The sequence below is a fragment of the Bos grunniens genome, chromosome 10 (genome assembly GCF_055505025.1).
Source record: "Bos grunniens cultivar Pamir isolate PY7600 chromosome 10, Bosgru_T2T1.0, whole genome shotgun sequence".
NCBI classification, from domain to species: Eukaryota; Metazoa; Chordata; class Mammalia; order Artiodactyla; family Bovidae; genus Bos; species Bos grunniens.
Window position 1 is genome coordinate 23,961,541 of NC_141174.1, and position 15,564 is coordinate 23,977,104.

Genomic DNA, 15,564 nt, shown 5'->3' on the forward strand with positions numbered 1-15,564 from the left:
GTATCCTCACCAGAAACAAGGCCCTGGAGCATGGGACACGAATGCCCTTCTGTGGCTCAGATGCTTTCCAAACAGCTTCAGGGCACGGTCGTGCTTTCTTGGGGTTCCCAACCACCAATTACTCAGCCACCGCCCTCCAACCCAGCAGTGACGGCCACCCTTGCCTTACCCGGGTCTCCTTCACCATCCATCAGCTTTCCAATGAGCTGCTCATAGGCAGTGCCCACCTTGGCACTGCTGCCACCTGCAGCCACCGTGAGGTGGTAAAGCCACGTATCCTGGAAGCGGACGGAAAGCCAGCTGATGGGGCTGGGCTGGAAGAGAACGGAGGCAGGACCTCCAAGGGCGCTTCCCTGAAGGGGCCAAGTCCAGGGCGATGCTCAGCCTGCTTGGTTGGCACAAGCTGAGGCCACTGGTCTCTAAGAGGAAAGTCTTGGGATCGAATGAATATGAACCTAAGTTCCTAAGCTTGTGGTCCCCTCCATCTCATGGCCCCAGTGAAGAGATGTTGGTCGCTGGGAATGAACCCAGTACAAGGAATATTCCCAATCAGGAAATATGAGTTGCCAACATGTCTAGGAGGAAAATAAGTTTGAATTTTGGGAATCTCAGGGAAGAAGGAAGGAAGATGAGAATCAAAGGTTTGAGCTTTGCCACGGAGGCCCAGCCCCTCCCTCACCTTTTCATGCTTGGTGCCAATGAGGAGGTAGGTGGGGCTGTGCTCCGGGGGGTGGATCACCAGCGTGTAGTGGGAGGACAGCAACCGCCGGGTTCCTCCAGCCTCATAGTCCTCGTCTGAGTCGCAGGATCGATCTACTTCCTCTATGCACGCGTCCCGCACAGGCAGACGGCCCAGGGGTCGCTGCAGACAGGAGCCTTGCATGAATGGGAGGGCTGGCAGGGATGAAGAAGTCTCCTCTCTCTGAACCTCAGGGCTTATAGGGCTGGGGATCAAGGAGGTGGATGGATGACAGGATGGGGAAGGGGAGACAGGCCTGGAGGAGCACAGACATGCCACACAAAAACAACCTGTGGGCCTTGCACACTGGTCACATACTCAAAAGAGGGCCACTAGCTTTGTACTGGTTATAGGGTTTGGGGTGGAGCCTTCCATCAGGACACGGAGCCACAGGAATGCGGATTGGGGGAAGCTATTGGGAGGCCAGGAAGTACCTTGTCCTCATGGCTTCGATAGTAGTAGAAGGTTCTCCCAACAAGAGCACACCAGACCAGCTTGGAGTGGCCATGCTTGACCTGCAGGTCAGAAGTGAGCCAGCATTATCAGAATCAGATGACCCCAGAAGTAAATCTGGGACTGGCAAAGAGAAGCCACGAGGAGACAGATCTCAAAACCCCTGGTTCAACTCAGACCCTTAGGTCAATTCCAGGTCAAACTCAGATGCCACCCAGATTCTCGACTGATGGAACCAGCCCTTTCACAGCAAGGGTCCATGGCCACGACACCCCCATTCACCCTCATATGAACTGCCATTAAAAGGTCGACCTGGCCAACCAGATGTCCTGTCCCAGGAATGTGACCACAAGAAGAACTTGCTAGTCAGCAAGGACTAGAGTTGGGAGGGCAGGGCCACTGTGGGCTGAAGTCCTTGGGCAAATGTAATCATGAAGCGTAAAAACACTGCACCCGAGCAGAGGAGAGGGCTGTGAACCCAGACTGAACAGGAAGGCAGAGGGAGAGCCCCGAGCACGGAGCTTCTTACGTATCACTCCTGACAGTGTCCTGGCCTAGTTACTGCACTTCCCTGTTAACCTCCCTCCCTGGGGGTCAACAAGTGCTTCTCAGCTCCCTGCAACCAGAAAGGCCCTAATTAAAATGTCTTTAGGGATTTCCCTGGTGGCCCAGTGGTTAAGACTCTGAGCTTCCGCTACAGAGGGCACTGGGGTCGATCCCTGGTCAGGGAACTAGGATCTTGCATGCCAAGTGGCACAGCTTAAAAAAAAAAAAAAATCAAAAAACATCTTTAGGGCAGCCTGAGATATTATGAATCTTTGGCCACGCCTGCCTCACTGAGGTCACAGCTTCCCTCTATTCATACTGAGCTGTGGTGGGTACAAAGCAGCAGTGGGGGCAACTTCAAATGACCTCAAAATGGGTCCAAGACATTCGTTTCCCCCCTCTGACTTGAGAACAGCTGTTGCTCTAACAACCTTGATCCCTGTTTTTCCAGAGAGTCATTCAGCATCACTTTATGTGGCTCAGACCACAGGTAACCAATGTGAGGAACCCTCTGCAGAAAGCTGTGTCAGGAGGGGACCCGCCACCCCTGGGACTTACTCCTGGCTCCCCTGACTCTCAGGAGGCCCACATGCCTCCCCCATCCCCCAACCCATACCTTAGTCAGCCAGCCCTTCACGGTGGGCTTGGTGCCCCCCTGAGGCAGGGCTGGAGGCCCAATGGCCTGGACCTTCAGCAGGCTCTGCAGGACACGGATCCACTCCTCCAGCAGGCTAGGCGAGTCAGCCGTCAGGTAGTAGGTCTTCTTCTCAGAGATGAGCTGGGGGGTGAGGGGGTGGGGAGAGGAGGATGGAAAAACAGGGGCCCGGCTATGAGGTGGCACAGAACTCTGGCCCACCGGCCCTTCCTTCTTCTCCTTTTTTTTTCCATCTCTCTCCTACTTCACTCCATCTCACATCCTGCCTCCTCTTCTTCCTCAAACCCACGAATGAGGAGCGATGCAAATGTCAGTGTCATGTCTTCCACACACGCTCATCTTGCCCCATCTTTGTTTTCATTGGAGCCATATCCAAACCCAGCACCTCTTCTATCTAAAACACCAACTGCCAGGACCATGTTCACCTGGAATGTCTGTGCACCTTCCCCTCGAACAATCTGGCAACGGGAGTTTAGTTCCACTTGGCCTTGTGGTTTCCGGATGACATCACTCTGTAAAGAAAGGAAGGAGAGGAAAGAGGTTGGAGCCTTCCCAGAGCACACCGTTTCCCCTCCGATCTTATTCCAGGTCACAAAGGGGAAAGTGACTCCCAAGCGTTCCTGGGCTGCGGTATGATGGGTAACTTGTTCTGGATCTTGGTTCTAAGTAAATGGAGCAATGATTAGAGACATGGGTCCTGTTGATCCAGGCCTCAAAAGCATAGCTTGAACCTTTTTAAAAATTGGGTAAGAAGCCACTAAGTTATTCCTGAGCTATAAAGCCCTTAAATTCTTTCTACTATATACTTTATAGCAAGTGTCATCAACAGGTGGCCTGTATGTCACCATTACCCTTTCCAGACATTATTAATCAATCAGAGCATGCCTACTCATTGAGTGGTACAGGCCCAGAATCCTTAACATGGTGCTCAGGGCATGCACTACCAATCAACTGGAGTTGCACAAGAGACAGGCCTTTTCACCTTCTTTAAAACATTAACATTGAAAAACATTTTTAAATAAAAAAAAACATTAACATTGGTCCTCCAGGGAGATCCTGCCAAACTAGGTCCCAGGATCCTGCTGCTGCTGCTAAATCGCTTCAGTCATGTCCAACTCTGTGCGACCCCATAGACGGCAGCCCGTGAGGCTTCCCCATCCCTGGGATTCTCTAGGCAAGAACACTGGAGTGGATTGCCATCTCCTTCTCCAATGTATGAAAGCGAAAAGTGAAAGTGAAGTCGCTCAGTTGTGTCCGACTCTTAGTGACCCCATGGGCCGCAGCCTATCAGGCTCCTCCATCCATGGGATTTTCTAGGCAAGAGTACTGGAGTGGGGTGCCATTGCCTTCTCCTAGGTCCCAGATCCTAAGGCTCCCTAATTCCAAACAGCGTTGGAAGGAGATGGAGGAGGAAACAAGCCTCCCTGTTAGAACAGTCCAGATCACATGAGGGCAGCCTAGGAATAGTTCATTTACAGGACCAGGCATAAGAAGAACTCAGCTTCCGAAGGAAAAAGAAATCACCAAGCCAAGTGGTCTAGAAGTGCCCTTGACTGCTCAGGGCTTGATTTCACTCCTGGTCCCATGTGGGGCTCAGAGCCTCAGGAACCTGCCCAGGCTGCCTCTTCCACCTGCCAGACCTTCGCCCTCTGCCCGGCTTCCAGTCCCTCATGCAGTTCTGGGGCTGGGGTGGGTACTTTTGCCTACTGTCCAGGGAAGGAAGGTCTCACCGGAGACTTGTAGTACATGATCTGTCCCTGTCTCAGCACAAACCAGCGCCTCTTCCACGTCTTCACCCGGCTCCCCATTTTCAGCAAGTAGCCCGACTTCTCCAGTGACTCCTGCAGGAGTGGAAGGGTGCAGGGCAAGAAGGGGAAAAATCACTGGGTTCCTGGACATCACACAGGCCAAAAGGGCCCAGCAGAATCGCTGCTTTGTCATCAATTAAAACAAACTATCGAGTATCTACTGTGTGTGTCGGACATGACTTAGCGACTACAACAACAACAACGTGTGTTTTCAGGGAACTGCCCAGCTAAGGGTGCAGAGAGAGGTCATAAAGCATGGGTGGTCCTGCTGGCAGGGGGAGACAACACATGACCGTGAGGAGGTGGTGGATCAGGGGCTGTACAAGCGAGAGGCTGGCCAGGGGAGGCTTCCAGCAGGAGCCATACCTGAACCAGCCTTGAAAGGAAATCAGCCTTTCCTTCGAGATGAACCCAGAGGAGGAAGAAGGCCATTCCAGGCAGCAAGGAAGAGTGAGAGAAGAGTTTGGGGAACATGAGCTGAGTGGGGGAGGAGAGTCTGTGGAGGGGGAGGGAAAGACAAGACAGGGCAGCACAGGGGTGTGGAGCAAGGGCTGGGGAATGAGCCACCTGGATTCACTGCCGGCTCTGGAGCACAACAGCACACCTGAGCCTCAGGCTTCTCATCCGCGAGGTGGGGTAATAAGCCTGAGATGACTGTGAGGACAAATGAGACACGGCATGCAAAGCCCTGAGCATGGTGCCCGGCACAGTAAGAACTCAATAAATACACTGTTAGCGCTCAGCATTCCCGGGTCAGCGTGGTGCTAAAGAGGCAACACGTGTAAACTCCTCCTGCCCCACGGGGCCCCCCGGGCCATAGTGATGAGGTCTGAGTGCACCTGACCTCGTAACTGCATACCCCCCGCCCACTCCCCGAGGCCTCACAGCATCAGTGGCAGCCCCCAGGCCCCGCTGTCCCTTCGCCAGTCCCAGGGACCCCACAGCTGCTGCCTGGGCCTCGTACTGGCGGTCCACTCCCACCCAGCCCTGCCTTGGCCCCGTGGGGTGGGAGCGGAGCTCCCAGCTCACCCCGCCCGGGCCCAGCCCATCAGTGGAATAGGATGAGGTGCGCTGCAGTTTGTGCTCAGGCTCAGAGTAGTCACTGTCCAAGGAGCAGGCATCCGGGGGAATGGCGTAGTCACCCTCGGAGCTCAGCGAGGACATGGAGACGCCTGTCCAAGGGAAGAGGAGTCCAGGCCTGGGTCCACACCCTCTTGGCTAGCCCAGCCTGGGAACTGCAGGGCCTTCCTCACCCGCCAGGGACCCCCAAGTAGGACTGCCCATGGGAGGAGAGGAGGGGCCCGTCATTGTTTCATACCCCTCCCACCCCTCTCCTCCCTACCTCTCTTGATGGCCCGGGGGCTGCCCAGTCCACTGGTTTTCCTGGACTCAGAGCAGGGGAGTGAAGTTCGGAAGCTAGCCTGGGAGCTGCAGTCATCATCGGACCCAGAGGACTCGTCCACAAAGGGCACCGTGCTGATCTGCGTGGCTTTCTGCAAGACAGGCCCCCTCCCCACTGCAGCTCCTGCTGCAAAGCAAGCCTCACCCACCTGCACTTTCACTCCAGCTCCATGTGCCCCGGTGTGGCCAACACAGCCTGTCTAGCGCATGGGGAAGCCTCCACCCAGCTGGAACACCCAAAAGACAACTGTCCCCTCCTGACCTGATCACCTTACCCTTGCATCCTCACCTCCATGCTTCTCTCTCCCCCACACACCACGTGGTCCCCAGGGGAGCTGCCCACTGGGGCTGAACAGCTGGCCGCTGGGACCCTTGCTCCCTGCCACTAGGGGGCCAGAAAACCACACCACCGGCCAAGGCTGAGACTGGAGCTTTAAAAGTGGGTGGGGATGACAAATCGAGATCATAGTAAAAATTTTAAAAGACCAATTACTTCAATGTTGGGGAAACTGTGCGGAAAAGGATACTCTCTATAGTGTGATAACATCTTTTTAGGAGGTTATTTGTCACTACCTGTCACAATTTAAAACATACATATTATCTACCCATAAATTCCACCTCTAGAACTAGGTCTTTATGTATATATAAGTGCACAGAGAAGTATTTGCAAGGTGATGTTCATCGCAACATTGATTTTAGAGATAGAGATGACCCACACTGTGAATCAGGGGAGGACAAGTTAAAGTCGTTATGGGGCGTCTATACCAGGGATACTGGACAGCCCTAAAAAGGGAGGCAGAGCTGTGCCGCCTGTGGAGGCGGGGCAGGAAGACCTGACACATGGCTGGGTGCAAAAGCAACGGGCAGACTAACATGCATGACGTCATCCTCTGTGTGTGTACACGTGAGAGAGGGACAGAACATTTGTAAACACATCAGAGGGCATTACAGAATAAACACCAAACCATCAGTGATAGCTGCCTCTAGGGTTAGGAGTAAGAGGAAATTTCACTTTGGGCTTTTTATCCTTCTACAAACAAGTTTTACAAAGTATTACTGTTATGATCTCAAAAAACAGTAACAAAAACAGATCAAAAAGTATACGAAAACATCATGTTGTAGCAATATCTGATTTTTGTTAAAAAAAAAAAAATATATATATATAGAGAGAGAGGGACTTCCCTGATGGTCCAGTGGTTAAGAATTCATCTTACAATGCAGGTGACATGAGTTTGATCCCTGGTCAGGGAACTAAGATTCCACGTGCTGTGGAGCAACTAAGAGTCTATGTGCCACAGTGAAAGATGCCACACGATGCAGTAAAGATTCCATGTGCTGTAACTAAGACCCGAGGCAGCCAAATAAATAAATGTTTTTCTAAAATGTAGAAAAGTTATGGGAGTATATATGGGAATACATGTTTGAACACATAAAAAATTCAGGATGGAACCCCACTGGTCTCTGGGACAGACATGTGAAAAGATGAGAAGAGGTGGAGCAGGCATTGGTTTAACCTCTAACTTTTTACTTTGCCCTCCATCATAATCTTTCACATTTTTGTAAATGTAGAATTTTTCTAATAAAAACCTAATAAAGATATTGCTATGCACCAGGAACTCATATAGTGTTGTAGGTCAATTATACTTCAAAAACAAAGAAACTCATAGAAAAAGAGATCAGACTTGTGGTTCCTCAAGTGGGGGAATTGGATGAAGATGTGGAGCATAATAGTTTGACTTACATACATCACGAAATGGCTTACTAAGCCATTTGGAAATAAGTCAATTTGAAGTATAATTGACCTGCAACACTATATAAGTTCCTGGTGCACAGCAATATCTTTATTAGGTTTTTATTACCTCAATAAAATTGGAAGAAAAATTAAAAATAGATTTTTAAAAATCTAATAAAGATAAATGAAATGATACATGGTGTGGGGGGCGGGGCAGTAGTGGAGCAGGCACTGAGCTGCCTGCCTAGAGTTACATGTGTGTTCAGAGGCCTGACCCTAGAGCTCGACTCCAGCCACTGCCTGCAGATACGGGTGGTGGTCAGGAGGTGAAGGGAGGGCCTTTCTGGAGGAGGACAATCCCTCCTCCAACAGCGGCTTCTTACCCCCTTCAGGGCTGTGTAGACAGGCACGGCGACGTTCTTGTAGACAAGGCCAGAGAATGGCCCAGGTGATGCCAGAGCAGGAGGGCTTGAAGCTGAAGGGGCAGGAGAGAGGAATGAGATTCACTCCGGTGACATAACCCAGGAAGGGGTGGGAGGGAGGCAGAGACCTGAGCGGCGCCAGGAGGAGAGAGATCCGCATAGACAGCATTCCCTGAAACAAACAGCACTCTCGACAGACCGGAAAGACCAGGTGACAGATACCAGCACGAGGGACTCTTGCCAAGGTGAGTTACACGCCATGTGACTAGCGGCGCTCGCATCACTGTGGGGCCGCTGTGGCAGGTGACTCCGGAGCCACACACAGCAAGGGGTGGTGGCTCCTTCAGCCCACAGTCCTCGCGCTGCGGCAGGGAAGGCCAGCGCAGGTGGACGGCTGCTGGAGGCCCGGCCTCCAAAACCCCTTCCATCTCCGTAATTGGCTACAACTCTGTTCACGCCCACTCCCACCCTACACTGGATGAGCAGAACCCTGCAGCTTCCTTCTCCCTCCAAGGGAGCCCTGGCCACGTGCTTTCACGTGAACCTCACCTGTTGTGGGAAGGAATGGGCTGCAGGTGACCTGGCCTAGGTGTAGCTCAGAGTCCTCTCCTCCACGCATGCCCACCCTGCCCGCCACAGGAGCCACTTGGGACTCACCGCAGCAGGTGGCATTACTTCTGACAGGCACTTCAGACAGCCGCATGCCGGACGTGGCCACAGCGTAGATCCGGCTCTCCTGGAACAGGGCGGTGGCAGGGGGTCAAGGCCCATGCACCCCACCCACCTCTGTGCCCATCCCGGCCCTTGGCTTTGGAGGCCGGCAGACCTGGGTCCACATTCACGCTTAGCCTCCAAGGGTAGGGGTGGGGGCATCTGGGGGCAAGTTAACACCATTTCTGGACCTCATTTTCCTCGGCTTTAAATGTGGGCTTCCCTGGTGGCTCAGTTAGTAAAGAATCTGACTGCAATGCAAGAGACCCAGGTTCGATCCCTGGGTCAGGAAGACTCCCTGGAGAAGGAAATGGCAACCCACTCCAGTATTCTTGCCTGGGAAATCCTATGGACAGAGGAGCCTGGCGGGCTATGGTCCATGGGGGTCACAAGAGTTGGACACGATTTAGTGACTAAAACCAACCAACCAAAATGGGCATAATAAATAATACCTTTCAGACTGTTGTGACAATCAAATGAAATTATCAACAAAAACATCTAACGCCTAGAACACAGCCAGTGCTCATCAGGTGATATTTATTCCCTCCCTCGCTGCGGCCCTTCCCCTTGGGGCAAGAAGTTCAGGAGGAGGGGGGACCAGGACCTGTTTCTCTGCATCTTAGAGCCCTAGAAGTTGGGGCACTGACAATGATGAGGTGAGAGTCCCATGGCAAGGACGTGCCCTTTTGTAAGCCAGTTGTTAGAAAACTGAGACATCGTTTTTCCCTACGGCAACAATGTCATATCATGGTTAGGCTTCAAGCTCAAAGTCCTAGCTCACTCAGACTCCTGAACCCCACCACAGAAGACAACAGGAATGCCCACCCCAACTCTTCCCTTGCCCCTCAGGGTTCCCTGGTTCTGAAGCAGGCCCACAGGCCTGGGGAGCTTTCCTTAGGGTTTGGATCCCTCCCAAACAACCCAGAAGTCCCACCTTTTCCATATCTCTTTTCCACTCAAGGTAAAGGGAAAACAAAGGCCCCTTCAGGTGACATGTGAGGCACAGGGACTGGGAAAGGTTGTTGGCCTGGTTCTTGGGGTTGGGCTGGGAAGCGGGGTGGATGCTACATCAAGGCCACTCCAGACAGGAGTGGCAGTGCTGGGGCACGTGGGAGAGGGAGGAATGAGCTGGCAAGGGCTGGAATGAGAGCCTGCGGTACCTGCAGGCAAGGGAAGGGAAGTGATGGGCAGCAAGGAGGGATTACAGGGCAGGGGTGGCACTGGGCTGGGGCAGGGAATTCTCTGCTTATGTAGGGCAGATAAACTGGGTCCAAGTGGTAAAATCAGGCATAAAAGAGATTATTCCTGCCAGGAATAGTTGTGGAATTCAACTACAGATAGGCCTCTGACTTCACAGACAGAAAGTGAAACTTGTGGGACTTAGGTTAAACAAATGCAAGACTGTTTCACAGAAGGTTACCTGATGCCTAACTCAGACTTCCCAGATGGCAGTGGTGGTAAAGAACCCACCTGCCAATGAAGGAGACACAGGAGACGTGGGTTTGATTCCTGGGTCAGGAAGATCCCCCGGAGGAGCAAATAGCAACCCACTCCAGTATTCCTGCCTGGAGAATCCCATGGACAGAGGAGCCTGGTGGGCTACAGTCCATGGGGTTGCAAAGAGTGGGACACGACTGAGCCAACTGAGCACACAGCCCACGATGCCTAACTCACAAGGTTATTTTGCAGACTATCAGAAAAAGGAACTCTAAATCAGCAAATCAGTCCATCTGACTCCCTCAGATTGAGAAACGGCCTTCCTGCAATTTTGAGTCTCAATTTTTCCCATGTGGTTACTGCCCAGCTGGCCCCACCCAAGAAGAGACGTTGGGTTTTCTGGCCATTATGGTTCCCTAAAGTGACAAGCCCACTCTAGTACTCTTGCCGGGAGAATCCCAGCGTCGGCAGAGCCTGGTGGGCTGCCGTCTATGGGATCACACAGAGTCAGACACGACTGAAGCGACTTAGAAAAAAAAAAATGACAAGAGCGATCCTGTCTCACGGACGGAAGGAGCTGAGCCCCTCCTGCCGAATGCTCCCTTACTGCCCACCTCTGCTTTAGGACTCCAAAGCATCTGGATTTACAAGATGGCAGTGAACCAGAGGAGGAGAAGGCAATGGCACCCCACTCCAGTACTCTTGCCTGGAAAATCCCATGGATGGAGGAGCCTGGTAGGCTGCAGTCCATGGGGTCGATAGGAGTCGGACACAACTGAGCGACTTCACTTTGACTTTTCACTTACATGCATTGGAGAAGGAAATGGCAACCCACTCCAGTGTTCTTGCCTGGAGAATCCCAGGGACGGGGGAGCCTGGTGGGCTGCAGTCTATGGGGTCGCAGAGTCGGACACGACTGAAGCGACTTAGCAGCAGCAGCAACAGTGAGCAAGACGAGGGATGGTTCTGGTGGTATTCTAACCTCTCTTGGCCCCTGCCCTGTTTCCAACAACCTCTCCCCTTGCTGTGAGCCACTGCTGCACCTACTCATCAAATACACATTAACACACTGAATCCTCAGGGCAACCCTGTAAAGCAGGTACTACTATCCCCATTTTATAGAGAGGGGAACTGAGGCACAGACGTTCAGCAGCTCATGCTAACTCACAGAGCTAGTGATTCAGTCCTTCTTGTTTGATCCTAGGTGCTCTTAGCCACCACACTGAGCCTCCTTGGAGACTCACAAAGATGACAAGAGAAAACAGGCATGCAGCTTGGCTGTGGCCCAAGTCCAGGAAACAGCCGGCCACCATCTGATCATCAGAAATCTTTGCTCCACCCCTTGTGGGTGGGGTGGTCTGGGCACCACAAAAGTGGTCATATCATCAGCCAGGCCCCTCTGTCCTGTCCCTGAGGGAGCTTCTTACCCAGGATGGAAAGCGGTGCAAGGGGGGTGTGGGTGGTTTGTTCTCCAAATCCACTTCCTCCAGCTCTGTTCCTTGGGCCTCCTTCTCCCCCACAGGGGGTTGTTCCTCCATCTCCATCTTCTCTGGTTCCTCCCAGGGCTTGGCTCTGACCACCCCCTTGGGAAGGCTGTGGGGGTGGAAGGCTGAGAGGGTCCCCACCTCAATGCGCACCACATGGCTGAAGTGCCCAGGGCCTGCCTGAGGCTGGCTGTGGTGCCGCTTGGCCAGCTGGATGCTGTCCCGGAGGGTGCTGGGAGCCCGGGCCTTTGGCAGGGTCAGGCTACAGCCGGGGCCACCTTCCTTGGCAGAAGTCTTCGTCCGAGGGAGCGTCCCTCCCTGAGCAGTGACCAGGCCCTCACCCCAGGAGGCCAGAGCATGCCTGGGGGTACGAGGCCTCAGGCACAGCTGGCCAGGAGAGCCCTGTCTTCCCAGATGAAGTGGAAGGGTCTTGGCCTCTGATGTTGCTCCAGGGTGGACTGTCTGGGAACTAGAATCCTCCATGGGGCTTCCTGCTTTAGGAACAGAGTCCTTGCTCTGCAGGGCACCTGGAGAAGGTGCAGGGATAGCTGCCTTCAGGGCACCCTGGGCCAGAGGACCACTGTCCTGCCCCGCTGGCTGGGTCCCTGGTCCCGAAGGGACAGACTCCCGCTCTGTGGTTCCCTGGGGGGCCACCAGCAGCTTCCCCGAAGGTGACATCTGAAGAGCTGTGGTTGGGACAAATATAGGCATATTAAGAGCTCCCCCAATTCAGCCAGTACCCACCACATATACAAGCACCCCCGCCCCCTCCACACACACCCTACTCCCCAGTCCCCACACAGGCTGGCCCATTTACCTTCCACTGCACGTTGAAGGGCTCCCACCTGCTCCACCAGGTGCTGATTACAGCTTTTCAGGTGCTGATTCTCCATCTCAAGCTAAAGAAAAATGAAGATTTAGAATACTCAAGCCTACAGGTTTAGACAAATAATTCAAAACGAGATTAAAATCCTTCTCCAAGATCAAATCCTCAAAAAAGAACCCATGGTGCCCTTAACCCAATCCACTGATGACTCTTCTGGGAGCCCTGACCTCTGCCTTCCCTCTGGGCTCCCTGGTTTTGGTTGGGATAAGATTCCATTTGGGAGTCCTCGGGCTTTCTTTTTCTAGGTTGTTTTAACCTTTCCAAATAATGGTGAAATATAACACAAAAAACGCATTCCACACCAGTGAATATCTTAACAAATGACTGAAATGAACAGTCATGTGACCACCACACAGGTTAAGAGAGAGGAATCTGCCAGCACCCCAGGCAACCGAGACTCATCCCTCCCCAGTCACACCGTCCTCCCCGCCCACGGAGGAGACAAGTCTTCTGAGTCTCTAAGACTCATTTCCTTGCTTTCTGCGTTTTACCGTCTAAGTATGCATCCCTACGCTCATTCATGTAGTTGTGCCCATTAGAAATTTATGTAAATAGAACTTTTCGCGGTGGACTTCTATCTGGCTTCTTTTGCTCAACACACCATTCATGAGATCCAGCCTCAGAATGGCTGCATTTTCTTGGAAATGAAAGCCAACACACTTTTATTGAGCTTCTTTTAGCAAGAGGTCAGGGCTGTGGAAGATGGAGTAACAGGCGTCAGCTCTGTCCCCAAGGACTTATAGTCTAGCAGGTGACCTGAGTTGTGCACCCACAGAAGGGACAAGAGGCAAAATGAGCAGCTACCTCCCACAGGTGTGGGTCACTTGTGTCAGGAAAGAGGAAGCCATGATGAGTGTTCGCTCCTCTCCAAATGTTAATTCCCTTTCCTTTTGTTTAGAGCTTTTTTCTTTTTTCCACAGTGCTATAGCTTCTAGTCCTGAGTTTCCTAAATAAAGCTGTAGCAAGTGATGAAACTATGAAAGGAGATGGACAGAGGTGGAAGTAGAATGGAGACAACAGGGAGTTAGTGATTAATGGTACAGACTTTCTGTCTGGGGTGATGAAGAGTTTTGGAAATAATGGTGATGGGTACACATCACTGTGAATGTACTTAATTCCACTGCATTTGTACACTTTAAAGACAGCTCAAATGGTACACTTTATGTATATGTGACCATCAAAAAAAAAAAGTTAAAAAGAATGGCAAGGACAGAGGGTGGATGGTAAGGACCATATGTGCTTCTCTGAGGGAAACTGATTTCTCAGAAGGGAAAATCCTTCCTTCTCCCCAGACACAAAGCTAGCCAGAAGCTCTCAGGAAACCCAACCCTAACAACAGGAAGGGGAAAGTGAAGTGTCTCCACATCTAAGCTGAGTGGGGGACAAATGGTTAACAAAATGAAAGGCAGGCAAGACCCCAAATACAGATGGAGGCAGAAACACACAGGGGGACCAGAGCAACCCCACACAAGTCCCTCCCAGGTGTTCCCAGACCAGCTTTTAACTCACTTCTGCTAATTTCAGTGTCACCCATTCCTTGATCTTTGCAGCTTTTTCTTGAACAACTTTTGCCTCTTCCGCTCTCATCTGCTTCTGCAAGACGGAAAAGGCCTTTAGTTAGTCATGGCAGTCCCTGGTTTAGTGAATAAATGGAGGTGGCAGGCCCTGAGAAGAAATATTACCGGACAGGATGGAGGTGAGCCAGTACAGAAGACACATTCATTTATGAATTTTTCGAAAATATTCTAAAGTGAGAAAGGCCTTCCTAAGCATACTACAAGTACAAATCCCAAATAGCCATGAAGGAAAAGACTAATAAATCTACATCATCACTATAAATTACTATACAACCAAAAAAAGATGCCCTTAAACAAAATTAAAAGACTAACTGGATGGCTTCCCTAGTGGCTCAGTGGTAAAGAATCCACCTGCCAATGCAGGAGACACAGGTTAGATCTCTGGTCTGAGAAGATCCCACATGCCACGGAAGAACTAAGCTAAGCCAGTGCACCACAGCCATTAAGCCTGGACTCTATAGCCTAGGAGCTACAACTACTGAAGCTCACGTGGTCTGGAGCCCACACTCTGCAACAAGAGAAGCCACTGCAATGAGAAGCCCGTGCTTGTAACTAGAGAGGAGCCCCGGCTCGCCATAACTAGAGAAAAGCCCGCACAGCAACGAGGACCCAACATACAGCACCCCCCCAAAAAAAACCCAACTGGGGGATGATTTGCAACACAAATGATTTACATACAAAGGGGATAATTTGAAATGATCAAACCAATAAATTATGCAAAGGATATGAATAGGAGATAACAGCAAAATTAAGGTAAAGAAACCCATGAAAAGCTGCCCAATCTTAATTATAATTTTAATAATGCAGATTAAAGTGAATAGACTAACACAACCTAAAAGTTTGACATAACCCCAAATTATCAAGGGTGCTGGGAAACAGCTCACCTCCTACATCCTGGCAAAGCTTTTTGGGGGAAACACTTGATAGTATTTGTCAACATTTTACATGTCCATACTATTGATTTAACAAATCTAATGCTTAGGAATCATTAGTTGCATTGTTATTGGATAAAGCAACAAAAACAAAAAAAAACCCTCAAAACTGGAAATAACCTCTAAGAGTCCACAAATAAGGGTTTGGCTGAATAAACAAAATGAAAATGGAACGCTGTGCTCTGATACACAGGAAATGGTCGCAAAGAACAGTGATTAGTGGTGAGGAATGGAAATGAAGGATGATGCCAGAGGGAAAAATGCTGTCATTTTATATCCTTCTGGTCCATTTGTATTTTTTACCATAAGCATGTATTACCTTTACAGTTAAAACTCAAAAAATAAAGGTAAATTAGCACATGAGTGCAATTCCCTCAAAATAATCAATAGTATACAGTGATCCCTCGGTATGTACCGGGATACTGGTTTCAGGACACCCTGCAGATACCAAGATCCGTGGGTGCTCAAGTCATCAGATAAAAGAGTGGAGTACAGTCGGCTCTTCCTACTGGTGGGGTTGGCATCCACAGATTCAACCAACCACAGACCTGATTCCACAGATGTGGAGGATCTTTATATACCCTTTTCTATATAAAAGGGTACTCCGCCCTTTTATATAATGAACTCCAGCATCCGTGGATCTTGTTATCTGTGGGGCGTCCTGCAACCAGTCCCTTGTGGATACAGAGGGACCACTATAAAGTGAAAAGTGAGGTTTGCATCTGAAGAACAGCAGCCTAGGGAAGAACAAAATACAGGCTGTGGGGATCTGCCTCTGCCT

At 51.0% G+C, this 15,564-nt stretch overlaps 1 protein-coding gene across 3 annotated transcripts in view; it reads right to left on the reverse strand.

The window, feature by feature from the left end:
• PLEKHH1 (pleckstrin homology, MyTH4 and FERM domain containing H1) overlaps positions 1-15,564 on the reverse strand; it is a 58,984-nt gene that overhangs the window by 12,536 nt on the left and 30,884 nt on the right. For all 3 annotated transcript variants that reach the window (XR_015134132.1, XM_086320124.1, XM_086320125.1), the window contains exons 5-17: positions 13,784-13,867; positions 12,206-12,287; positions 11,332-12,074; positions 8,414-8,492; positions 7,718-7,809; positions 5,544-5,694; positions 5,231-5,373; positions 4,124-4,234; positions 2,819-2,905; positions 2,355-2,516; positions 1,174-1,254; positions 680-862; positions 170-278 (exon numbers count right to left, since the gene is read on the reverse strand). Coding sequence is in view for 2 of the 3 variants with exons in the window: in XM_086320124.1 (XP_086176250.1) it covers positions 170-278; positions 680-862; positions 1,174-1,254; positions 2,355-2,516; positions 2,819-2,905; positions 4,124-4,234; positions 5,231-5,373; positions 5,544-5,694; positions 7,718-7,809; positions 8,414-8,492; positions 11,332-12,074; positions 12,206-12,287; positions 13,784-13,867 (2,107 nt within the window). In the remaining variant the exon portion in view is untranslated. The remainder of the gene's footprint in view (positions 1-169; positions 279-679; positions 863-1,173; positions 1,255-2,354; positions 2,517-2,818; positions 2,906-4,123; positions 4,235-5,230; positions 5,374-5,543; positions 5,695-7,717; positions 7,810-8,413; positions 8,493-11,331; positions 12,075-12,205; positions 12,288-13,783; positions 13,868-15,564) is intronic.